Source organism: Synchiropus splendidus, chromosome 7 (genome assembly GCF_027744825.2).
Source record: "Synchiropus splendidus isolate RoL2022-P1 chromosome 7, RoL_Sspl_1.0, whole genome shotgun sequence".
Classification (NCBI taxonomy): domain Eukaryota; kingdom Metazoa; phylum Chordata; class Actinopteri; order Syngnathiformes; family Callionymidae; genus Synchiropus; species Synchiropus splendidus.
In genome coordinates this window covers 13,607,089-13,629,336 of record NC_071340.1, presented here as the reverse complement: position 1 = coordinate 13,629,336, position 22,248 = coordinate 13,607,089, and the positions used below count along the sequence as shown (strand labels likewise).

Below are 22,248 nucleotides of genomic sequence, written 5' to 3'. Positions count from 1 at the left end.
AAGCACTGAAGCAATTCACACTTGGTGTCGGACACAGGAGCAGGGTCCTGTCTCGATTAAACCCCCCACCCCCAGCTGAACCAGAGTAGCTCGTCCGTCGGTCGGCCCGGTCTTACAGAACCGCGGGCCGAGCGTGTTTGGACTTTTCCTGAACTGGAAAGCGCCTGCAGGGTTTGTGTAACTAGTGTTGCGTCAGTGTTACCTGAGAAAACCACATGCAGGTGAGGCTGCAAAAACGTAGACATGTGAGCGAGTGAATGAACCTCAACCACTGCACACGCTCTGACCTGTTCCAGATGGACCAGAGCTGAGCATCAATCCCCCTTTTCTGAGGAAGTCTGAAGAGCGCCTGCCACTAGAGTTTGAAATGGAAACAGGACAAGACAGTTGAGTTAGCACTTGTGAGTGTGTGGGGATCATTCTGATACAGAGAGGGAAACAAAAACATGCGTTCAACAGGAGAGAGGAACTCGCACTCACAGCAACATATGGAGCAAAAAAGAAAGAAGCATTTTCTGAGGCATCACATCAAACCGCCAAAAAGCTTGAAACAAATGTACATAAATATCACACACAAGAGGAATTACTTACAACGCTAAAATACACACACACACAAGTGTAAATCATTGTGACTAACAAAACTCCTAAAATAGAAATACCCTGGAGATAGACATCTCCACCAATCCCATGTGCGCACAGAGAAAGAAAACAAACTGCAAAAACTACGCAGAGACCTCATGCACTTTCAAAACATTTACTTAAAAAAACAGAAAAAAGAGACGAATGATGGAAATCACATGCGTATACGGAACATATGTAAACACGCTGCATGCAGAGGCGCAAAATTACACTCTGTAAATCCCACCTTTGCATTGTATATGCATTAGAACTTCATGAACGTATACAACGTATAAACGTATACAAAGCAACGGCAACAAACACAAAAACAGCTGAATCCCTTCATCTATTGACGTGTGACAACTCAAGTGTTGGCTGGTATTGATAGACAGATAAGGCACTTTTCTTCCAGAGAGACTCCAGACAAGGCGTTTCAGGATGTAAATGTTCCTGCTGCGACCAGTTCCACAGACAACACGGAGTCTTCATTTACTTAGAAAGCCACATGAAAAGGGCTTCTGAGAAGGTTTTACACAAACACGACATCTGAGGAGACATTCGCAAAGGAACACCTCTGTTGAACTGCTGGCTGTTTTCTCATATTTAGATTGGAATTCTGCCAGATAGTCGTCTTTAGAAGATTATTTGACGCAAGGAATTATTTAATGAAAATTTCATTGCAAACAGTAAAGGCAAACACTCGTGTCTCCAATAAAACCAAGCTGTTTAATTCAGCGCTATCGAACACTGGTTCCCCTGGTTGCCCCTGAGCCAGACTTTGGACACGCTCTGTAAACAGGATTAACATTTATTGAACTCTTCCAAACTGGGCATCTTTAATCAGGAATTTCATCGGTTTCTTGGAAGATTCATGACTGATGCAGTGCATTATGGGTGCTGTCCAAAACACAGTGTCTGCAACCTTTCATAAACGATGTGTATAAGTGTGTATTCAGTGGAGATCTCACATGAAAAAGACAACGTCATTGAGAGTTTCAATACTTTATTGGGTTGAAGAACGGAGCAAGTCATCCATTTAGAGCCGTCTTTTATCTCTATATACTTTAGTCCATCTCTACGTGTCTCAATAATTCACTATATTTCACTTCATTCACAGTTATACAAACACTTGTAGACTCAACAATCTAGGCTTAAATGAGATTCCTAAAAGTGCACAGAACAGAACTGAAACCCATTTTATGCATCCATTTGATCCTTCACTGGCCAGCAGAATTCAGGCTCATTTAAATACGAAAATAAATAGATAATTTAAGTAAAATAAACTTTGTGACATAGATTGTCTATTTTCATAAGTTATTTCTCATTGAGATACACACGCTTGTATTTTCACCACAATAAAACGATCACATTCTGGAGACAGCTTCACAAAAGTCACAGACCCCGACTGATGAAATCTAACTAGGAACGGACAACCGTGATCTTCCTACTATCCACCAATAACAGTATATACTTACTCTACTGCCAAGTAAAAATATTCAGAGATGCACCGTGAAATGTTTTATGCTATTCTGTCTTACATTGAGGGCCATATTTCTCTTTGTTCTGCCCCTGAACATGTTCTTCTCCCTAAATATTTCACAGCGATTAATGACAAAGAGGAGTCAAAAACAGCACTTTACGGCACAAGAATCACAGTCCCGGAATGTAGAGTATGTCTCTCAGCACACTGTGCCACTCACGCCGCACCAACATGCACACTGGTCAGACAGCTACACATCACAGTCTACAGTGCTAGTCTAACAGCGATCGACTGGGTCAGAGGTCACATGATAACAACAAGTACTCAGACAGCACCGCCAGCTGATCTGTGGGTGAAGAGGTGTGGTGGGGGACGCAAACCCAGAGAGTGAAACTAAACACATTTCTCAACAGCTATGATTGTTCGGATGGGAGGCATGAGAAGTCACGCCTGTCTGAAGGTCGGCTCTCAATCCAAGCCAGCACCCGCTCAAGTCAAGATAAAGTCCAGTCAGTCACTGCTGCTCTCCTCACTGCCTTAGAAAAGAGGACGACACGACATCAGCCAGTCTTCAGCAAGATGGCCGCGCCGTGTCACCTGACATGCACGGAGCCACAGTCCGCCTCACCCCACTGCACCGGGTGGCCGTCTATTTAGAGGCTTCTCATATTCACTCTCGCTGTGGGCGTGATGGAGTGCTGCAACATTCACGGACGTACGGCTGATTTTTTTTTCACACGTTGTTGATGTAAAAAAAATAAATAATAATAATAATTTTAACCTCACGGGTGTTCCACATGTCATGATTATAAATAACACTTCTATTCCTGTTTTTAATGTAATTAATGCTATGTTTTATATATTTATCTTATCTCCCTTTTTACATCAGTTTGTCACACTTTGATTAGAAAATGTTAAAACAACTTATCCTCAAAACAATGGCTTTAAAATTCTTACAGAAAACAAATTTCAAAAGGAAGCGTGTAAATAACGTGTCTGTTGTTTGGCCTAAGGCTTACTATTTGAAAACCCTTCATTAACAATTACCAAGTACAAGTGGCGACAAACTATAATTATGAAATGAACTGTCTTGTTTGCCGTGGTACGACGACAGACATGATGTGCCTCCTGAGAAGGAACAAATACTAGGAAATACCAAATGTGCCCAACGTAATAAGAAAGCAGGCTATAATCCGTGTCTGAATAAGCCCGTTGCTGCACGAGGACGCTGTCTAGAAAACACACAGTGCATGTATCAAAATAAAGACACAACAATTGTGACCTTTGTAATCGAGCAAGGACGTCACTCTCCGGAATCTTTGGCAGGGTCTTGCGCCTCGTCCTGCGGCCTGTTGCTGCCCTCTGCTGGACAGCCTGCAGACTCGCTGCCAGCCGCGGGCTCGGGAGAGCCGTCGGCTCCGTCCTCGCCCTGCGCTGGGCTGGACGGGCGGCTGCCGCTGCTGTGGCTGTGGTGGCGGTGGTGCTTGCTCCGGCGAGGACTGGGACTGCGAGAACCAGTCTTCATCTGGACCACTGTGCTGTCATCTTCAGAGGTGAAGTCCGAGCTGTCAGAGGAGCTCATGTCCTGTCCTGAGGTGGGCAGCGTGATCTGCCGAGGACAGACGGCCAACATGGCGGTCATCTGACTGTATCAAACTCTTCCTGCAAATCAGTGTGAATGAAAAAAAAACTTACCTGAAATGGCTCTGTTACTCCCACAATGGTGCTCATGTTGTTGCTATAGTAACCCAAAATAAAGTCTCCTGAGCCTTTGGGCAGCTCCTCCTCAGTGAAGGCCACCTAGAGAGCATCAAGGGTCAAGGGTCAGACGGCATGTCACGGCGGAGAGCAGCTTCACCATCCAGCTGACCTGCTGCTCCTGTCGAAGGAAGTCGGCCTCCTCCTGTTTGGCCCACACGTAGCCCACGTAGTCTTTGTGGTGTCTGAAGCCCACCTGAGGAGCCAGAGGAAGCAGCTCAGCCACTCTCACACACAGACACGCCGCCGTCGCTCGCTACCTTGAAAAGTCCAATCCAGTCCCAGGAGCTGCGAGAAAAGTTGGGGGCCAGTTTGAACTTGACGATGGCGTCGGCGATGCTCAGCCACTCGTCCTCCACCATCAGCGTGACCAGAGGAACGTCCACCTTGTACGGGAACTACAGAGACAAAAAGTGCCACCTCGCAACTTTAAAGACCCCAAAGCAAATGATGGAGACATGGTTTGTTTTGCATTTTCCATGACCAGAGAGTGCCTCACTTGCAAGGTAAAGATGGACGACACTGGTTTGTGGTCACTGACGGTGTACTCCATGTGACTCTTGTAGTAATGCTGCATGACTTTGGCGCCGCTGGTGAGCCCTGAGACGGAACTGCGTTTCCCTGCGGGTGCAGGTGCCGTGGCCCTCAGACGCCACAGGATCCGGTCTGTCCACGCAGGTTTACGCTTCTTCCCACTGAGGGGAACACGAATGAGCGCAATATTACAGATAAGACATGTCACTAACATCGTAACTTCCTCACCTTGTGTCATAAGTATTTGTCCCCACATCGAACTTGTAGGTCGGTGGAAACTTGAGGGGCCCTTCATGAAACCCCTCCAGAACTGTCTCGCTGTCCTTCGCCATGTTCAGCTGCGGCAAGGAAATATGGATGTTAATACAGCGCCCCCCAGTGGCCTCGTCTACTGACACAAAATGACCCACGGACCGTTTCTAAAACAGATAATATTAGATGAGTATGACCAGAAGACACAAGAGAGAAACATTTAAACACAACCCGGAGGTCATGCATATAAATGATGCAAGTCTATCAATAACAATATGAAACTGAACAGAAATAAACAGCCTCTTCATTCTTTACATTGGAGGCTTCAACAGTTATCTCCATATTCTACGGTCAAAATATGTAAACTGTCAAAATGTCTCATCTAAATGTCAATGTCAGCCTCTCAAAATCAGTTGAAGCACGGCCATATAGCGGAAGACGGTTGACACTACGCCTTTTGTTCAGCTCTTTCCATTTTATTTACAGAGAATAAAACAAACATTTCACTCAGATTAAACCATGCACTTCTTTGGTAATTGTAATTTTACTTGTCTTGCTAACTTGTTACTGATCTGAGCATTGTTCAGCAAAACAAAAGGGCATGTTTCAGACTGTGACATTAAACATTTGTGTTGATGATCTCATACAGGTCCAAGCAGGTTTGCAGTTTGTACATGCTACATCACGTCAAATCTCTTGTAGCTGTATCAACAGAACGCAGCCCCTCACCTGATCTTTCTCCCACAATGCCACAAGTTTGTTGTTGTCGATGGCAGATTTCACAACCTGCATTTCCAGGTCATCGATGCGGAAGTTGAGATCCCCGAACCAGAAGACCACACTGTGAGGAGAGACATCCAACACGCACTGATAAACTCTGAGCAAACTGTGGCAGAAGAAGCAGAACTCTAGAGGAAACATTCTGTAGTTTTGTCGTAGTTTTAATTTGAAATGCAACTGACTCGTGGTCCAGGACTCCGGAGGAAGCCTGGCCCTCAAACTGCTGCTGCTGCAAGATGCTCTCAAAGTCTTCCATGCGCTGATCCGAGTTCTCCATGTGCGCCGGCAGGTGGCAGTTGAGGAAGCAGATGGTGTGACCAAACACTGACATGCGAGCGCTCACTCCGCCTTTGTTTCCCTAAAGTGCAAATGAAATGGGAGAAAAGTAAATGGAATGTCGATTTGGAAGTAAACGATCCACTTTCATGAGCATATATCAGATTGTGTGATAATGGCAGGACAGAGCTGAATGAACGTCTCGAAGGGATCATTACTTGGTCCACTAGATTAATATTTAATGTTGCTAAGACACCGCACAGACAGGAGGGGGCTTCACAACCGCTGGAGGATACATGAAGAGCTGGAGAAATGATCTGAATTTTCTTAACCCTACTTTTTATAAACGCACACTACAGTGCAGGGGAAAACCAACACTGTAGCCCTCATCACTGGCCCATTTCACTGTACTGAGTTCATGACTCTTCAACAGGATTCTTTGTATCAATACATATCTAATCTGGTGTGTAACACCGTGCATCACCACAAAGCCATACACCCTACCAAACCATACGTTTTCCTAAAGCACGTCGAAACAAAAAGCACTGCAATTTTGTGTTTTTCAATTACACCTGTTCATGTTCCAGGTTCACGTTTCGATTGATTTCCTGCATTTAGACACATTTCTCAAAGCTAAACGGACTCAAAAGAATCAACTAGAATGTTAACTTCCCTCAGAAAGTCTTCTCTTCATCTGCTCTTTAGATAAATCATGACTTTGATCAGAATCCAAATGACATAAAAATAAGTTCCTTCCAATTTAGGCAGCTATGTATGATCGCTCGGCAACCACTGACCCGGTTCCTGCCAAACCGTGCTCCTGATCCTTGACTTCTGGGTGAATCACTAGTGGCTCTCATTTCTGAGGTCAGCTCTCTCTGTTCTCCTAAGGTGAGCTTTGTTTACTTTAGTTCTGCCAGCGCGAGTCCCGTCTCCGTCCGTGTCTGCTGTCTCTTCTGAGTGCGGGATGGTCGAAGGCCAGGAGCTGGAATTTGCAGATACATATCTAGAACATGGCTAAGCTTACAACTGAGCGGTCATGTTTCAGAACAACACCCGCCGCCCTCTTGTCTCATCAATGATGTACCACTCTTGAGCGACACTGGACCCACACAGCGTCCACACTCACTCCCTCAGTGAATTGATGCAACTGCCATGCTTATGTCTGCTGCCATGTTACAGACACACACACACACACACGTAAGAGAGGAGTATCACTGGCTGTCTCACCCAGTAACCCCCAAGGCCAGTGCGGGTGGTCTCAGTCTGGACGCCCCGGAGGAAGGGCAGATGGAAGTACTTGGCAAAGACGAGGAGCAACAACCCTTGCATGCGCTGCGAGGTCACCTGTAGGAGAAGAGGAGGAGTCATGACCACGTACCTCTGGCAATGAAGAATAAAAAACATTAGCATATTATAGCTCCCTTCCCCTTTCTTTTTTGGAGTGTTAACGTTTTCCTAATAGCCATGGGTTGGTCCAGTGCTTCACATACACAGACGCACATTAGCGGCCATGGCTCGCGGTCAAGCGTTGCTGTGGAAACAAGCCACTTCACCAAGAAAGCATGTGCACAGACCCTTCTCAGAGCTCCACACTGTCCTCTTTCTGTCTCCGCTACACAATCACGCGGAGACAATGACATTCATGCGGCCGCACTTATTTGCTGTAAACACAAAATTAGGTGTTTTACATGTAATGCCAGACTCCTGGTGAAAGGATGCAGATTTACATTCTCTCTCTGTCTCTCTCTGTCTGTGCAGCGGCCCTGGCTCCACTCACTAGCCAGTGAAGCATGATCACACCCAGCCACAAAACAGCCCGCGGGCAGTGATGGAGGCACACATCTCCACGTGACTAAAGACCCTCTTGCTTGTGTTCTGGCCGTCCACTGGAAAAACTTTGTTGCGTAATAAATTCCACTGGAGCGTTAAGTGGACCAACTTTATCTGTGCGGTGCAGACTTGTACACCAACAACAGGCTTGCAGGTTGATGAGCTCGTATGTGTGGAGTTGTCACACAACCGCCACCGGCTACTGCTATCTGTCAAGAGGGAGGAAACACAGAGCAAAAGAAACTACAAAAGCACTCAGAGAGTGCAGACCTCCATCAAGCCACTATTTACACCCATTGATTTTTTTTACACTTTATCTTCAGTTATACATTCAACAGCTTTCTTTTGAATAAAGAAAGAAATGAGCTCAGTTGGACAGCAGGAGTCAGCAGCAACACTCACTGCTCCCATTCCCAATTAGTTTGACTAGTATGAATGACTAGTACTCATTATTAGCTGCACTAGTAGTCGAGTTATATAAGGCATGTGTCGTACGCATGTGTATGTATTAGGTGGAGGAATATGATTAAAATGAATGGAATTTTCTAACTAAATTTATGACTAATGACGGGTGGAAGTGGGAAGGCCTTGCAGCATAAAGCGCAAAAGTGCAAAAACATTTTTGTGCTTCTATCCTCACGTTTTCATGAACCTAACATTTAAGTTTGAATTATCCATCAGCGTAATCTCATTTCGTCTCATTCTTCATGACAGATGTTTTGGTTATAACATCACATTGCAAATGATGCCCCTGGGATTGGTGCAAACGAAACTTCATACATGTTTGAGTAGTAAGTATATGTGTGTATATATATATTTTTTTTTATTCATTTCATTTTTTACTTATTTGATTCTTAAGTCTTATTCATTTTGTTGTTTTTCTTTCCAAGTTTAAAAAAACAGCTGTCTGTGACTCAGTGCCTCAAATCCAGGAGGAACCTGTCTGTCTTCCTGACATTTCCTGAAAATTCCAAAGAGGATAAGATAAATGCAGACCATCACATAACTTCCTTGGCAGAAGTAGTAATACACCTTTCAGTCAGACGGGTTACTTGGTTGGAATCATTTTGGCATCGCCTTGAAGAGAAGAGCAGTAAACAGTGAAGAGAAAAAAAGGGGCGAGTCTCTGTCAAGAGACGCTCACAAACACTGTCATTGGAACCACAAGAAGATCACAGATAATGATGTGGTTTGCCGTGTGTCTCATGCCAGCTGAAACCTCCTGTTCTTTGAATGAACAGCATTGAAACAGTTCTATCCTTAAAGCTCATACGGTGCTTGTATGCACCCATGAAACACCACTAAAGACCTTACTCAAATGTGCTCAACAAGCTCAGGAGTGTGCTGCTGTTTCTTCCCAGTGTCTGAATCTCTATAAACAACCCGAGTTAGTAAGTTAGTCATACACTTGTTAGAGATGGTGAATTAACTTTGAATGGTGTGAACACAGCGTGAGTAAGTGCACCTCTGCCTGAGCGCTCTGATAGTCGGGAGCATCGATGTTAGACTTTATAGGTGTTGAAAGCTGCCACCTTACATTGTGCTTCAGAAGCCCCCAAAAAAAGTCTCTGCAGAAATGTCTCCAGCAGAAACCAACATCATATACGGTCTGCTGTGCGCGCAGAGCTTCCTCCTTCCCTCTTCATTTAAAAGGCTTGGTGGAGAGACACATCTAGACGAGACTTTATTAAGAAAGTGTGCTGCTAACCACTGATAGGGAAATATGATCGTTAGACGTCACATGACCTCATTTACAGTTATCCAACAGCAGCCCAGTGCTCTGTGGTGATGACATACGATCACTTGAAATATGGTTTACAACCTATAGTGATTGTCTTGACTTCCTTCTCACAGGCAGTAGTCACCCTTTCTCTTCCCACAGGAGCCAGTTTTGCTTCTGCCTCTCAAGCCTGCAGTCACCAGGACCTCCTGCTATATCTGCCATTTACAAAGGTTAAGAGGAACTTCTCTCCACTCCAGCAGTGGCTTGTGATTCAGTTGAAAATGCACACCAGAATTATCCCGGCAACATGTCAGACGGCAAAGAGCATGCTGCGGCTAAAGGAAAAACTACACTACAAGAGATGTGTTACTGATCTGGTTACCAAAGCAAACCATACCACTACATTGTGAATAAGGAGCCATTGCCTGCGAGAGCTGCAGCCTCAGTCTCGCTGTCAGAGACCCATCCACTCTGACAACTATCGGATCCAAAAATAAAACAGCACCGTGGGAGACATTTGTCTTGCTCTCTCCGCTCCACAGCTGATTTAAGCACCCGGAGATGATTGCACAGCTCACCATGCCAACAGACCCAGCCATCCTTTCAGACGCTGCCAGTCCGACAACAACAGTGGGGACGGCGTTTTGACGTGAACATTAACAACACACAACCTTCCTTTATCTTAACTTGATCTCTCTCTTCATGAAACTTGCTGGTACCATTGCAGCTACTCGCTCACTAACCACTTCCTTTTAGGGTTACTTAACAATTTCCGACATACACGGACAAGATTGTTGAGTCATCTGCTTCTGTATTTCTAAACGTTCATGAGAAGTGTGGACAGCAGCACGGTACCACAGGGCACGACAGGAGCTATTGAAAAGATGGTACAGGTTGGAGTGGACGTGCAGTACAGCAGGTCAGTTTATTACAAGTAGAAAAGCAAACCAGCTTCACCTAGCTGCTCAGTTTCACCCATGGTGTGGCTTTGTTATTAAAATGATTTTGCTAACAGACTGACAAAAGCGAAAAAAAAACACTTTTGACCATGAACCACAGCTATGCCACGAGTCCACCAAACCAACTTCTTCAAACATCTGCTCATTCATGAGAACTCCATTTTCAGCTGACCAAACTACTGCAGTCATAATGAACATTAAGTAGGAGATGCGACGGAGACAATCCAGAGCCCATCCAGCTGCAGCTGACAGGCAGCAGAAACGCTGAATTTACACACTCGTTCTAAATTATCACAGCCTTGTGCCGCGAGGACAAAACGAGGCCAAACTGCAGCGTGAAGCAAAACGCTTGTCAGTGTCAGCAGCAATTCTTAACTGTCTTGACTTGGAATTGCCAACTGAGAGCATGTGTTCAGAAAACAAAAAAAACATGACTGACCAGCACATATCCGAAAGGGCTGAGTCTATCCATGCAGACTTCGCTCCACTGGTCTGTGAAGAGGACGTCTTTCAGCCGTTTATTAATCATGGAGTTCACCTCCTGAAGCCTGCAGGAAAAGTGACACAGCGTTTCTTCAGGAGTCGCCGTTTTTTATTTTTTTAAGAGTGTCGATGGTTTTCTGTCAGATGAGATCTAAAGAAATGTGACTCACCCGATGATGTACATGTCTGTATTTCCATCACCCACGTTCAGTCCCAACAAGGACGTGATGTCATCAGGGGGCTGCGCCGATCCCACATTCCAGGTGATGATATGAATCCTGATGGGAAAAGGCCTTTGAAGGAAAACTATGCCAGTACATCCAATACGCTAAGAACAAAGAGTTACTGGTTGACCGAAAATGATATCTGCTTACTGGACAGAAAAGTACCATGAATGTACTGATCATGACTTTATTATGCTTTTGTTTTGGTAGAGATTGGAAAAATCCCACTGTTCCAATCTGTCCTTCACTTTGACAACATCTCAGCAGAAAGTGAAAGTAAACTAAATAAGCCAAGTGGTTCTTCCTGATTCCACAACTTGGTCATGCCCCTGTCATCGTAAGGTTGTAACATGTTGAGCAGCTTTACAAAGTCTACTTCCTTACAACATGTGACTACAGGTACTAATGTGGTGGTTGTTGGAGTGACTAACTGTGGGGTGGCTAACAAGCTGAAACAAGCCAAACAGAGCTCTGGGAACTTGCCTGAAGTCTTCCACAGTTTGGGCCTGAGTGTCAGCTGTACCTGCAACAGAGAGAGCTCTCTGTGCGTGAGGATTCAAGTGTGGAGGCAACGGCCTGCCAGCAGGAGGGTGTGGAACAGAAGCGGCCCTGACTGGATGATGTCCGGGACCTTTGGGACCAGCCTTTGCACCAGGTCCCACGCGGTCCCCCGCAGGTTTGACAGCCAGTGGAACAGCAGGTTTAGGATGATGGCTGGGCACAGAACCGTCTGGAGTTTCATCCTTCTCAGCCGCTTCCGTGGGTTCAACTTTTGGTTCAGCTACATCTACAGAGCCCTCAATCCTGGCAGTCCTCTGGGGCCGTCGTGGTCTAGCAGGAATGGCAGGCTGGTCGGTGAATTGATCCGTGGTTTGTTCTGGAGGAGCTGCTGTGGAGACGTTTTCAGAGACGGCACTTGGTTCTTCAGCTTGATTCTGACCATGGCTGACTTGCTCCTGGTCCATCTCTGAGGACTGAATCAAAAAAATGTTAGGATGCATCAGGCGGCATGTGGAAAGAAAACAGTTCAGAGCTGTGTCTTACTGGGACAGAAAAAGCATCACATGACAATGAGAAATTAGCTGGTAAGCGTGGGGACGTTCATCATTCCAGTTGCAGCCTCACGGCAAGTCGGTGACTCACCCAGACTCCCACCAGCATAAGTGGTCCATTACCTGCTAATTCACAGTCTTGGGACCTGATCCCACGTCTGTAGGAACTGAACCATCTAAGAAGTGATGGTTGACAAGCAACAAGACAACGCTCTCCTCTCCTGTGGTAACCTGGATGCTTTGTATGTACAGAAAATAGAGCCGCACTTTGTTCCTGTCTGTTGTTCAGCCAGTAACCACGGCAATGCAGTCAGTTCATATCAGCTCTGTGCACCTGCACACTCATGCAAAGCTCCGCTGCACGGTCCACAGCAGCGAGCGCCAATGATACGGAATAAACAAGGCTGGCGAAGGTAGCAGCAGTGAAGACCAGACACAGCAAACCAGTGGCTGACATGAGATCAATGAAAGATTCTCCTCACTTATATGTAAACAACAGGACATTCAGGGTAATACATACAGTCACGGCACAGATCAACGCGAGAGAATAAACATGTCTGCACCACAGTCTCTGTGCACGACGGCACATGTGTGGAAGGACATCTCAAACGTTACAGGACAGCTCAGTTATTGTATCGAGACACAAACAACAGGGCGCTCGTGCCATTACTCATATGACCTTGAGACGTCCATGTCGCGAGCAGAGCTGGACTCCTCCTCATGTGAACAGACACATGCGGGTCCAACTGCCCACCAATAACATCCCAGGCTATTGTGAATGGCTGAGATCCATGTATGGCATTTGTAGAGGGGGTGGGGTGGGTGACCAAGGAGGGTAATGGGACGATTGGGCACACGTGGGAGTGGGTGGGTGCAAAACGAGCAGAAGAGGGAACGCTGAGGCGGCCCATTCACCGACGGTGCTGTGTCTCTCCGCAGAATGTCTCCAAATTGATCCCTCACACTTCCCTCTGGCGCCGTCTATTTTTCCAAGCGTTAATCCTCCTTCCCTCGCTCTTATCTTTCTGCGTCTCAAGTCCTTTCTCTCCATCCAACGCTGTGTTGTGCCATTTTCTGTGCACCGAGCTGAACCTTCTACCTTTTTGGTTGCTTTATATTTTATTATTTAAATCCCCCTCCGCAGCTCATCTCTACTTCCGCTGCTGATTGATGCCTTAATAGCAATGTATCTGAATGACATCCAGCAAATGGTTCACTTGACTGGTGTTTATGTCCAATGTACCCCAAAGCATGAGCAAAACTCTGTAGCGATGCAAAACAACTGATTTGAATTCCGCCCTGGTCCTCAGTGGAGAATGAAATGATGTGATGATAACAAATGTGTCATGGTGTTTACAAGGCTCCTCTGGGGGTGTGAGAGGACATGCAGCCAGGGAGGAGAGTGGTGTCACCCAAACATCTCCATTCACTCCTCCTAGCCCTCTTCACAGCTGTCCAGGCAACATCCTGGTGATTTGTTTTTTTTTTAATGCATCTCTTTGGCAGCACAGGGACTCCCTCTGCGGTTGGAGCACATTCAGCAAGAGCCAGACCACAGGCAACAGACAAGCAGGGGAAGATATTCAACACCCAAACTTTTCCTCTGTATTGTCAGATGGTAGCAAAACATTATTGAAAATTTGTACACATATTAGGGCTGCAACCAACAAATACTTTGGCAACTAGTCACCAACTGTCTTAATAATTAGTCAACTATGCGGTACATGATATGAACGGGTTGAGGAGCATGTCAGCACATCAGTGTTGTAAACAGAAATAGAAAAAAAGCATGTGTAAATAGTCGTAAACACTGAATAGTTTGTTTCGAAACTTCATATTTTAATCGCATAGTATGTGGTCAGTGATAGAGTTACAATGACTCAATGACATTTACTGAATTGGTGACAATAAAAAATGCGAGTTATTAACCATGAGACGTAAATGTCTCTCCAACCAGCAGCAGTTCGTCTCCTCATATATCCGGCTGGTGTTGGTACAAAATCCACCTGCTTACCGAATGTGTTCTACCTGCCACGGAATGATGACGTCACATATACGATATCCTTAAATCCTTAAAAAATGTTTCAAATGAGCCACAGAAAATTTAAATGAAGGATTTGATGGCGTTTTCTACCACATACCTATCATTTATTTCCACAAAATACGATGTTTGTCGTCAGATCGTTCTTCTCTATGGTCACTTTAATTTTCTCTGACTCATTAAAACATTAAAAAAAAAGATATCGTACATGCCGGATGTGGTGTCATCATCCCACCGCAGGTGCAACACATTCTGTAAGTGGACAGATTTGGTACCTATACCAGAATGCGCGATTTGAGTTCCATGAGCAACAGACTTCCGGCATTATGAGCTTTCTCTCAGGATTTTTTCTTGCACTGTGATTCAATACATTCGATTCAATTTAATCTATAAAAAAATAATTTTTCCAATGGTGTGGTGGCTCTCATTTTGCAGCTGAGGTGCGCCTTGCTCTGTAACATGCAGCGGAAACCCTGGACCCTACTTTGAAAACATTGCCATCTTAACTTTTGAAACAAACCGTACAACAACTGGGTCACTGTACAGCCAGTGTTTTATTATGACATGATGAAATGACACGTGCACTATCTTCCATTTGAAAACCAGGCCCTGGCTTTATAGCACTCTGTTGACACAAACCTCAGTTAATCATGTTTGCCTTCTTCCACGCTGTTTAATGTTGAAATTACCGCAACCAAGACAGTGTTGGTATTCGGGCCCTCCAGGGCCATATGCACCACTGACAGAGATACTAATGTTAACCTGGTCAGAAATGACACCGACAGCTGCTGCCACAGCTGTAAATGGCTGCTCCAGGTCCTAGTGTTCCTAAAGATCCTGCTGTTTCGTCTCGTCTCGCTGATCAAGTCAAAGCCTCAGCTGAACCGTCAGCTCACTCTCCTCACTGTTAAGCACACGTACGCACGACGCAAACATGAATACCAAAGCAAAGTATTACCAAAAACATGCCCCAGAAAAGACATGATTGGTACTGCAAGTGAGGACGAGCACGTCGCCTGACATCTAATTTAGAGCAAGGGCAAGTAAATCCTTTGGCAAGGGCAAAATTATTTTAATGGGAACACAGGAGGTCACAATAATACCTAATTAAAAACATGCTTCACCAAGACAGGGAGCGTGAAGTCAAGCTGGATGGGGCCTTTCACTGCACATTACTGCCATCTGACTAACAGATTCATTGAATCATGAAAGGCATCATTTCCTGCTTTTTTAATTACGCCACAGCACAAACGAAAAGATCGAGAAAAGAACATTTTCAGGAAGGAAAAGCAGCGTCGTGAGGAAGAAAATGGAAAAATATCTTGTATATCTAATGAGATCAGGAGGTATGACATGTTACATGGCAAGATGACTTTGGTAATGAGGCTTTTAGTTAATGTAAATAATCACAGTGATCATGTTTCGGTTGTCCTCTCTTTGTATCTGTAATCATATATAAAAACTGAGAGGATGAAAAAGAGGAGGTGATGTGGGGAGGCAAGTACAGAAAGTTCCCCTGAGGCGCCTCATGTCTAGTTTACAGAGTTAAATCATCAACAGTTTCCGCTGGGCGACCCCACCTAACAGGGAAAAAATTAACAGCAACATTGCTCAACTCTCTGGGATGTGGCTGACAACACATATCTTGCGTAAAGATGTTGCCGTCTAACGTCTGGGCTATCAATGAAAAGCATACTTCCTAAACATGTCAATGGAAGACCACATTTTTGTCACACAAAACCAGCTGTAATTTGGTGACACAAAACGGGCTGCTTCATGTCAATACTGTCAGATGACAACTCATCTGGGAGTGTTAATAACAGAGATTAGTGACGCCTGTGTAGGAATGTCTTTGTGCAGTTTACACCAGATGGATAGTAGTGTATGTGTAGGTTTGAACTGTAGGAGAAAGTACAGGCGCTGCAACTATAGTACGTGGCCTCATTTGAATGCAGCTGTAAGGAGAACATAGCGGGGGTCATTTCCATCCGCTGTTGTGACAACACTCGCGGGTCAGGGCGCGATGAGGGAGGGGCAGCGGGTCGTTTGGGATACCAGCATTTGTACCCGCTCATGTAAACATGGCAAATATAACAAGGTCTACATGCCTATTAGAGTCGGCGTTAACAAGCAAATGTTGCAGGTGACAGCGAGGAGCAGACAGCGCATGCGTGGCTCGATCACATACCTGTTTTGGTCCGGAGTGTTGAATTAAAACGACGGTCTTGGCTGAACGTGACAGTTCAAATGTTCACCGGTATGTAATGCCGATAGAGGCTGGCAGCTTCTGTTCACGTGCCCGTTCAAAGTGTTGCTCAAAAACAAACCTCCGAACGTCACATCTCCAGCAGCCCGGCGAGCGAGCGAAACCTTCGGGATTCCTCGCGTCCTCGACGGGGACAAGGTGGCAGCGCTCAGCCCTCCCGCATCACCTCCCTCGAACTCAAGGGTTTCCTCCTGCGCTTTAAAGACACAGCGCGTCTGTCACCCGACTCCTTCCTCACCGGGTGTCCTTCAAACCCACCAGGAGCTGAGCGACAGACCTTCCGTCACGGACAGTTCTCCGGAGGAGACTGGAGCCGTCCCACACACTCGCGACACTTAGCACCATAAGCTAGCGTGCTACATCAGATGCTCCGGTGGCTCATTGGATATTCAACGCTGGAGAAAAGCTCATTGGTTGATTCAGTGTGGATAAAACGTCGGCCAATCAGAACGCTTTCAAGAGATGGACATGAATACCGCCCCTGCCTTCTTGTCAGATTTAGGACCTAACTACTTTTTGGGAATTCGAGCCAACGTTTTCCATCAAACGTACGTGATAGGGATTTATGCGATTTTAGGTGGAATGTAATGGATTCCATGTGTGAAGCCCTTCACATACGGTATAAGGTGACCGACGTGTTATTTTCCCACTACAACTGACAGTGTTATTTCTTTCTTAAAAAAATAGTTTTGTGTTAACTGACTTTTATTTGATGTCGTCTGTTTTGCGGTTGGAAAAGGAATTTATTGTTCTATTATTGTATAACGCTGTTTGAGTAAACTTTTTAAACGAATGTCAATAAAGGTGCAATAGATATAGAAATGTCAACATATGAACATAATAAATATAAATGCAAAAGAACTTTCAGTAAAAATACTCATATATTTTGCGTGATATTCACGTATTTCTCAAAGAAAGGAAAGGAAGAATGATAATTGTCAAAAAATGGGAATAAAATGACCAATCAGACTACAGAGAATATGTCATGTAGGCTTTAAAAAATATTTTTTCAATGTATTCATACATAATATATAATGAATCATATAATTAATTTTATTTCTAATAGAATGACGCTTGAGTTGGATTTCGAAAAAAAAAAAATAGATTTATGAATGCAATGTTTTTCCCAAAAATAATAATCAGGTTTGTAATTTAAAATAACGATTTGTTTATGGAATCACATTTTTGGAAATGTGCAACGGAGTAGCACGGATAGTACTTTGGGGTCATAAGAACAGAGCAACCACACAAACTTATTTCATAAAGTTTTCAATATCAGCAAATGCAAATCAAATGTAAGGAGTTACAACATACTGATTATTGCTGAAACAGAGCGCGAATTTCTCGAGTTAATTCTGTGAAGTTTACACCCCCTATTGGACAACAAAGAAAAGTACAGTCCATTATCCACTGCAACAGCCCCATTGGTGGTGACTGGAGGTTTTAGAAAACAGAGCAGTAAGCACCCTTATAACAAAAAAGAAAGAAAGAAATAAAAATAAAAATAAACAAAGTCACACATGAAAAGGTGACAGTAAAAAGCGCCTCACGCCGTAAAAGACAATAAAACAACACTGATAAAAGCAGTAAATGTGGATTGATTCTTCTTGTCTGAAAAGCTGGCTGATTCTCACAGAATAAGATGCTGAGTAGACTGAAGTCTTTACCTGGAGAGCGGATGTGGCGCAGCTGCCTGTCGGGTCCTGGGTCAGCCGCCAATGATGGGTCCATAGTAATACTCTACTGACTACATGCATGACCAGCTGGAATGACCCTTCAAGTACTACATAAACCAGCCTCCACATTCACTGCAGCCTCTCTGTCATCAGTCATTAAGAACCTTCGAGTGCACATCTTCCACTGACCAGACAGGACAAAGAGACGGTGAGTTATAAAGGCACAGTGAGTGATCTCATGAAGACATCCTGACATCAAGTACTTTGAGAGGGTGCTGGTTGTACTGCGAATAAACAACTCTGTGTTCCAGATACAGATAGTGTGGCTCAGGTTATACGGCATTTTAGATTCCCAAAAAATAAGCAAGAGGCTGAGGAGCTGCGCCGTTTGGATGAGACTCAAAACTAGCCAAGGCAAAGGCAAACATCAAAACAAAGGTCAACAGCTCTGGAACAATTGCAATAATTTTGTTTTAAATGTTGTTTTGTTCAATGAAATAAATAAATTTAAAGAAATGAGTGTAAAAAATAATAAAAGAGAAGAAAATAACGCAACAAATAACTATGAAACAATATTGATGATCGTGGCACTCTTTAAATGTATATGGATCATGGAACATGATCCACATTTATAGAGTGACGGTTGGATTTACTCCAAGGTCCAATTCTAGCTATTTGTGGTGTCGTCATTGCGGTTTACAACATGTCTAGAAACAGCAAAACGGTGACGTTTGATAAACCCTTGATCTTATAACAACACGAATTGCGAAAGCCACGTTTCCGGTCAGTGTCATCTTCCTGTGACAGGAAACAAGGCTCATTTTGGGGGAAGCCTGGGGAGACCATTGAGCTGCTCTCCGCTCCTCCTCCTCCCTCCACCAGATGTTTGACGTGGCAACTCGTCCGGACGTGACATCGCCGTACATCACCTCCCCTCTCCTTCATCCTCCGGTGTGATCGCGCTCCGTTTCTAACCTTCATTCGGTTCTGCCGCCGAACAGGTGCTAGTCCCGGACGCGGAGGAACCATGTGGGTTCTGGTGCTGGCCGGTCTTTTCTGCGTCTCCTCGGCCTACGATGTGGACCTGAAGAAACTGGAGGGTCTCGCCAAAGCCCGAGTAGAGGTACGCTTCCCCCCCCGCTTCTCATCAAATGGTCGCCTTTGTGTTTTGGGTTGTGTTACCGAAGAAAGAAACGTTGAAATATATGCAGTTTCCAGATGGCTTTGGTGATGCTTTTTCTAACCTTCTTTGCGCATGCGCTGTAAGCAGACCTGAACTCAGATTGAGTTTTAAATCACGTTACTGCGCTTGAGTTTTCCAGAGAAACGGGGACAATAGAAGGCGGGACCCTGGAGCAAATGACCTGGCACAGATTTGTCAGTAGTCGCAGTTTCCCTCCAAGGTGTAATGGAGCTGTCTTTGCCCGGCACCTCTCACAAAAGACTGCTACCTTTGTTGAAGGTTTCACCTGAAATCTGAGAGCCTGGTGTCAGGACTAGCAACTCAACACCCAGAAACTGCTGCGAACAACTTATTCACTCAACAGCCTGTTCGGAGCCTTTTGGAGAAGGTTTAATACCCATCTACCAACAAGCAGTCAAAACATGCAGGGTCCACTCTTACACAGCTGAGCTGTGTGGCTCTTCAAACAAGCTGTAAACTGGCTCTGATCAGGTGATGCCTGCATGCGCCTTTGATGTCTGTGTCATAAAAGAGAATCCCTTTATTGTTGACACAGAAACAGGAGCTCTGTTATAGTTCACTGGCTTGGATGAGACCATTCTCTGTCGCCCAAAATCAATGACTGTGATGACTTTAGTCATGGACACCCCTCCTGGATTCATGTCAGCCGCCTGGACTTTGACTTTTAAGACGTAAACTGAGTTAAACTTTACACCAGTGAAGTCCTGCAGAGAGGTGCGGCTACAAGGACAGGACAACTTGAGTGCTGCTTTGAAAGAGTAAACTGATGTCTGCTCATAGTTTTGCTCTGCAGCGTTAAAATGTGAAGTGTGATGCACCACAGAAGGAGTTTGGTCTGGAGCCTCTTCATTGGTCTTCTGTGAGCTCAGGTCTCAACTACAACACTTCTGCACTGCACTCAGGTCTACACTGACTGAAGCGGCACTGAGCTGGAATGTCTCTGTTGAAACGTGGGATGTTTGTGGTGAAGTGGCCAGCGTTTTTATTGAATTGCATTACTCTACATCTGTTTCCTCAGTCGTGTGGTGGATGACAGCTGAACAGGCTCAAGGAGGTGAGAGTGCGAGTGCAGCAACCTCAGACAGAGAGATCATGATTCTGACAAGTGTTGTTCTGCCACCTGCCTGTAGGTCAAAGCCTTCGTGGTCCAGGACATTCCTCTTTAGTATCCTTTTTCAAGACGTTTACAGAGTGTGCTTTAGTGAGCTTGTTTATCCTGCTTTGTGGAGACCAATTCTTGGCAAAACACTATCCTTGTGAGGGCCGTATGACATTGTGGGGACATTTGGCTGGACCCCACAAGGTTAAAGGACGAAGACTTCAAAATAACATTTCATTTCATTCAGAGTCATGGTCATTTGTTTGGATGGTGAGTTTTAAGGGGAGAGGCTGGGGAAAGGGTATGGCAATGAATGGTCCTCACAACGATAGAAATATAAGTGTGTGTGTGTCTGTGTGTGTCCTTGACCTCCTCCTCCTCAGCCATAACCTGGTGATGAAGCACATTCCTGGAGCCGACCCAGAGCTTGTCCTCCTCAACCACTACTTTGAGGAGTTGGATGTGAGTTTTCAGTTCTTAAAAACAAATTGATTTACATTAATGGTCAGAAAATGAAGTGTTTTATTTTTCCTCAGCAGTGAAAACATAGTCTTGATACTGTGTAATTAGCATGGGAGGTGTGGCGTTGTCATGTGACTTATCTGACCCCAGCTCTCCCCGGCAGAGGGTCGCCTTGACTGACATGACCCGCTCCGAGATCAATGAGCTGCTCGAGAAACTGGGCTTCTACAAGAAGAACCAGCCCGACAATCAGGTTCCTGAAGAGTTCCGCTTCTCTCCTGCCAAAGACAGTCCGTTCAAAGAGGAGCGGGAATACAAGTCCGCCACTTCGCACCCGGTCCCTGAGAAAACGTCAGCGGACGCCGAGCTCAAACACACCGACCTTTAAGCAAACACGTCGTAGCATCAGCAGGTTCTGTTTACACTGGCTGTTTTTTTGTTTCTAACAAGCAAATGTACATGTCTACTGATGTGTCTGGTTCCACATGAGCTCTTGTGGGGTCAGCCTTTGCCAACCCGCCGTGACGCTCAATGACGCTTCATGCTATAAGTCTTCAGATCGGCCTGAGGTTGATGCCACATGTCAGGCGGGTCGGAGGGAAACTCTCAAGAACACAAGTGGTTTAAAAGGGAAAATAAAGATACAAGGAAAATGGTTTCACTTTCTAAAATACACCTGGAGGAGTGCTCTAGTTTGCATTTTTTGGCACCACGGTGAATTATTTATCAATTTACTGTATTATTTTTGTTTTCTATTTTCAGCCATATTTTGGCAAAAGTAGCATTTTTGACTGGTAATACAATTCCTTACAGTACCAGTTAAACTCTAACCATGCATTTACAAATGTACTGTATTTCTATTTCTTTCACTACGTTGCATCTTCCTCCAACCCTCTGATTTACTCCCAAATGCATTTTTTGCAACTTTAATTTCCATGATTTCCCTCCTATATTAAATCACCCCACCCACACTTACCGCTAGGCGATACTCAATAGGTTGGTAAACTGAACTGAAGTTAAACCAACAAATGCATATAATGAGTACACAAGCAAACAAATACATTTTTCCAATTTAATCGTCAGTTCAGAAACATGACAGGATGACGTGTTCTCAAACAGCATTCTATGCTTTGGTAGTTGTTGCTCAATCTGTAGCAAATTTTGCATCTCAAATAACATCTCTGAATTTACAAAAAGAAAAACCAGCCCCGAAGAAAATCCTCATTTTAAAACACAACTGTTGGTTAGCTGTTGGAAGCTAGAGCTGATGAGAAAAATGTATAAAAGAACTGAACAAAAGCTCCACAGCCAACCATGTGCATGTGAGTGTTGAGCAGGGCGCGGTCAGCACGTCGCCAGGTGAACGCTAGATATATACGTTTTCAAATCTCTTCAATAAAGTGACGCGAGCGTCCAGCTGTGGAGCAGACTTGTGCTACAGTAACGCAGGATGAACAAGACAACAAACATCCCAGTGCTTCTGATGTGTTAAATAGTTACATGTTAACACCCAAATCTGAGTAATAAA

The 22,248-nt window shown here is 44.8% G+C and overlaps 2 protein-coding genes across 4 annotated transcripts; one reads left to right on the top strand and one right to left on the bottom strand.

Moving 5' to 3' along the window:
- Window positions 1-1,151: 1,151 nt before the first annotated feature.
- Window positions 1,152-19,321, bottom strand: inpp5jb (inositol polyphosphate-5-phosphatase Jb). Of its 2 annotated transcripts, none has more exons than XM_053869547.1 (13): window positions 17,947-19,321; window positions 11,404-11,894; window positions 10,867-10,974; window positions 10,653-10,761; window positions 6,929-7,045; window positions 5,605-5,780; window positions 5,372-5,483; window positions 4,619-4,728; window positions 4,356-4,551; window positions 4,117-4,254; window positions 3,969-4,052; window positions 3,794-3,898; window positions 1,152-3,707 (listed from the first exon to the last, which is right to left on the bottom strand). In XM_053869547.1, exons 1-13 carry the CDS (start codon window positions 18,082-18,084, stop codon window positions 3,402-3,404), a joined length of 2,190 nt encoding a protein of 729 aa, XP_053725522.1. In that variant the 5' UTR covers window positions 18,085-19,321; the 3' UTR covers window positions 1,152-3,401. The 2 variants fall into 2 exon arrangements, with proteins under 2 accessions (XP_053725522.1, XP_053725523.1); XM_053869548.1 differs by lacking the exon at window positions 17,947-19,321 and adding an exon at window positions 16,202-17,182.
- On the top strand, window positions 18,234-22,133 carry selenom (selenoprotein M). Of its 2 annotated transcripts, none has more exons than XM_053869549.1 (6): window positions 18,234-18,393; window positions 18,957-19,078; window positions 20,178-20,213; window positions 20,290-20,324; window positions 20,642-20,720; window positions 20,884-22,133. In XM_053869549.1, the coding sequence occupies exons 1-6, from the start codon at window positions 18,348-18,350 to the stop codon at window positions 21,106-21,108; spliced, it is 543 nt and encodes a 180-aa protein (XP_053725524.1). In that variant the 5' UTR covers window positions 18,234-18,347; the 3' UTR covers window positions 21,109-22,133. The 2 variants fall into 2 exon arrangements, with proteins under 2 accessions (XP_053725524.1, XP_053725525.1); XM_053869550.1 differs by lacking the exon at window positions 18,234-18,393 and adding an exon at window positions 18,472-18,875 and having other exon boundaries at window positions 20,884-22,130.
- The last annotated feature ends 115 nt before the right edge of the window (window positions 22,134-22,248 follow it).